The sequence below is a fragment of the Ananas comosus genome, unplaced genomic scaffold, assembly GCF_001540865.1.
Source record: "Ananas comosus cultivar F153 unplaced genomic scaffold, ASM154086v1, whole genome shotgun sequence".
Taxonomy (NCBI): domain Eukaryota; kingdom Viridiplantae; phylum Streptophyta; class Magnoliopsida; order Poales; family Bromeliaceae; genus Ananas; species Ananas comosus.
In genome coordinates, this window is record NW_017891131.1 from 1 (window position 1) to 3,642 (window position 3,642).

The 3,642-nt window shown below is 38.5% G+C and overlaps 1 protein-coding gene across 1 annotated transcript; it reads right to left on the bottom strand.

Annotated features, from left to right (window-relative positions):
• Positions 1–70: 70 nt before the first annotated feature.
• On the bottom strand, positions 71–2,488 carry LOC109704671. Its single transcript, XM_020225434.1, has one exon. It carries the CDS (start codon positions 2,486–2,488, stop codon positions 71–73), a length of 2,418 nt encoding a protein of 805 aa, XP_020081023.1.
• Positions 2,489–3,642: the final 1,154 nt, after the last annotated feature.

Here is a 3,642-nt window from a genome sequence, read left to right on the forward strand (position 1 = left end):
TACTGGGACTATGCTCGCGATCCAGTCAGCATATTTTTCTTCTCTAATGAACCCTGCTTCAATAAGCTTTTTAGTTTCTGTTATGATCTGTTCTTGGAGCTTGTTTAACTGGAACCACATCTGGACTAATGGCAAGTTTATGAACAGCCACACTTGGATCTATGTCGGGCATTTCTTTATATGTCAAAGCAAAACAGTCTTTATATTCTAACAACAATATTTTCAACATGTCTTGATCTTTTTCTGGAAGTAGTGCACTAATATAAGTAGTTCTTCGATCTTCTTCGTTGCCCAAATTTATTTCTAAAAGCTCATCNGGTCTTCGATCTTCTTCGTTGCCCAAATTTATTTCTAAAAGCTCATCAACAGTGGCTTGCCCCCCGTCTTCAAGCTCTTGTGGAGCATCTTTCAATTCCAGAAGCTTTGTTTTTACTGGCTCAATTGAGATCATGTCCTTATCTTGCTTTATATCCTTTATTGTAATCATAGTGCAGGTATGTCGCATGACAAGTGAATCATTGTTGGTTATCTTGTGCATATGGGCAGATTGATGATATCCTAGCCCTCTCGTGTGTATCGTTCGGCCATTTGGAAGCACAACTCTTTTTTGTTGTGGATTCCACATTTTCTGAAAAAATTTTCGATTAGCTCGTGACCTTCTCGCAGGAATTCCCGATCTATTCATCATGTTTTTGAGATTCTTCGGAAAGTATTTTGGCATGTTGACATCTTCATATATTTCCTCATCAGAGTTATCAAGCTTGATAAGATCAGAGGGTTTATAATCATCTGACTTGTAAAAAAGGATCCCTTTCTTTATTCTTTCTTTTCCTTTGACTTTCTCAACTTGAGGAGGTACAAAGAAGGTTTTTAGATCATTCACTTTTGTTGGCTCATTTATGTGAAGAGATTTTATATGTCCATATGGAACTCTAGTAATAGTTAGGGAATCCTCAATCAATTCAGGAGTTCTTACGAACATATTTGACTCGGATGTCAAGAAAATCTCTTCATCTTCTGATGAGTCTTCTCCCCAGGGCATGTTCAACTTGAAAGAAAATGTTTCCAACATTTTTCTTACTTGTTCTTCATCATCAGAATCTTCTGAATCACTTCCGAAGTGTGGAATCACATTTTCTTTATTATCCTCAATTTTTATCTTTCCCTTTGATAATTTTTTATCGCTCTGAACTTTACCCTCTTCGAGTTCGCGAGACAATTTTATATCTTTTTCAGATTCTGCAAAATACCTCGCATCTTCATATCGTACTTCATGCACTCCAAATGGGCGTATATCACCATCAATTCTGAATTCTTCTCCATCCTTAATATATTTCATACATTGATGAAGAGTAGAGGGGACAACATTATACTCGTGCAACCAAGGCCGTCCCAATAACGCTTTATACGAAGTATCTGCATTTATCACATAGAATTTTACATCGGTCCGCAATGCTCCAAATTTTATAGGAAGAATGATCGACCCGAGAGCTTTTTGGCTATGCTGATTAAAGCCTTGAATCAAAATTTTTTCTGAGGACAGATGATCGACATTCAGAGCTAAACTTTTCAAAGTTCTTAAAGTCAAAATGTTGACTGAGGATCCAGGATCGATTAGAATACGATTAATCTTCTCTCCATCGCTTGTCCCAGTCACGTATAACGGCCTATTGTGATGAGCAGTTCCCAACAGCATGTCCTCATCAGTGAAAGTAACATTGGCGATATGTCTGGAGTACAATGCTTCTTTCATATTCATCTCAGCAAAATACGCATAAAAGGGCTCGGGGTTTTGTAAAGCGTAGATGAGTACATCCCGAAGTTCTCTGGACATCATCAGGGCGTCATACACACTCAACAAGGCTGGCACTTTTCTTAAATGGGAAAGTATGTTATACTCAATCTTTGATAACTTTCCTTGATTTGATGAAGTCGGTGCCTCTTCATTTATCTGAATTTCTTTATCTTTACCATTTTGCGGCTGCCCTTGTCTTTCTGGTAACACCTTTCCAGACTTAAGCTTAATTTGGAAAGAATCCTCAGCTCGTTCATCTTCCTTGGTATTAGAATCGACACCACAGGTAATAGTTTGGCACGTTTCGACTCTAGTCTTTTCATAAGTATTCAACTTATCAAGTATCTCTTTTAATTGCTCTTTCATATTTTTTATTGCCATAGCCACACAGTCTATGTTTGTTGCTAGAGTGCGCACATCAATCTGCACTCTCCTCAAATCATTGTCTATCTCGAGAAGACGATATTCGACCCTCCTTGCACCGTTATCCCTGCTGGGAGTATTGTATGCTAACCAGGCACTATCACTATCTTCACATGCCACAGCAGGTTGTCTAACCATATTCCTTTGATTTACGGAGTCTTCAGATTGCTCTTCGGAGATTGTTATTACCCGACACGACTCCTTGAACTGTAATTTGTTTTTTCTATGGTCCCGAAGTTTCACGCATACATCATAAGCATGACCTCTCATTCCACACCAAAAACAACGCAATTTCATATCATCCAAAGCGTCATAACATGCTTTTCTGAATTCTTCTGGAGTAATGAATTGCTGTTTCTCAAATCGTGGGAGATGTTTCTTCCATCGTTGTCTTTTGGATTCGGCAACAGTCGGTTGATCGATTTTTTACTTCACCTTGTTCATAGGTAAGTTCTGCATCTTTTTCCATTGGCGGCAATTTTCTAGGGTGTGCCCCCATATGTTATGATAGGTACAGAATTCTGTCAACATAACTTTATTCTTTCCTTCGTTATTCTCCTTAACCAGAGCTTTATTATTTTGGTGAACTTCTGATTGCTGGTTTAGGGTTGTATTCTTCTTCTTTTTTAGTGAAGATGACCCCGCATTTCCTCTCATCGACATTCTTTTAAGCTCTTGAGCAATTATGTGTGCTTCATAGAAACTTGCGTCGTATTCGGCTTTTGTTGACTTTGATTGCTCCGAGCCTTGCTTCTTATCATCTTCCTTTAAATCAGCTTGCATAGTTATGACTCGACAGGTCTTGACCCGATATCTTTTTGACGCTTCAATAACATCAGTTTTGAGCATATCTATGATAGCTCTCATTTGAATATCTATGCCTTTTATACCACCGGTTATTTCGTTCACGTTCATCTTTATAATGTTAATTTCATTGTGCAGCCTCTTCATTTCTCCCTCTATTCTGATTAAGCGACACTCCATCCTATACAATTTCTTCATTGGATCATGATAAGTTGAAGTGTCGTATAATTCCAAAGGGTCAACATAAGCATTATAGTTTGGTGTGGATGTCTGTTGATTTGCTCTCAGGGTCGGCGCAGGTCTTTCTAGCACGTCATCAGATGTCGTAATGACACGACATGATTCCCGTATGTAAGGAATAGTGTTGTGCTTATTTTCCTCCTGGATTTTCACAGTTGTGCTTCTGACACTTTGCCTTATATTTGCCATTTGAGAAAACTGACCTTTTGGTCTTCTTATATGTTGAAAAGTGCGACAGTTTTCTAGGTTATGTCCTTTCACTTGATGAAAAGGGCAATACATAGATGTATTCTTGCTGTCAGAAGACTGAGAATTAACACCTCCTGTCGGCGCCGTTCTCGAACATTCCCTTTTGTTAAATTTTTTATCGATTCCACCCC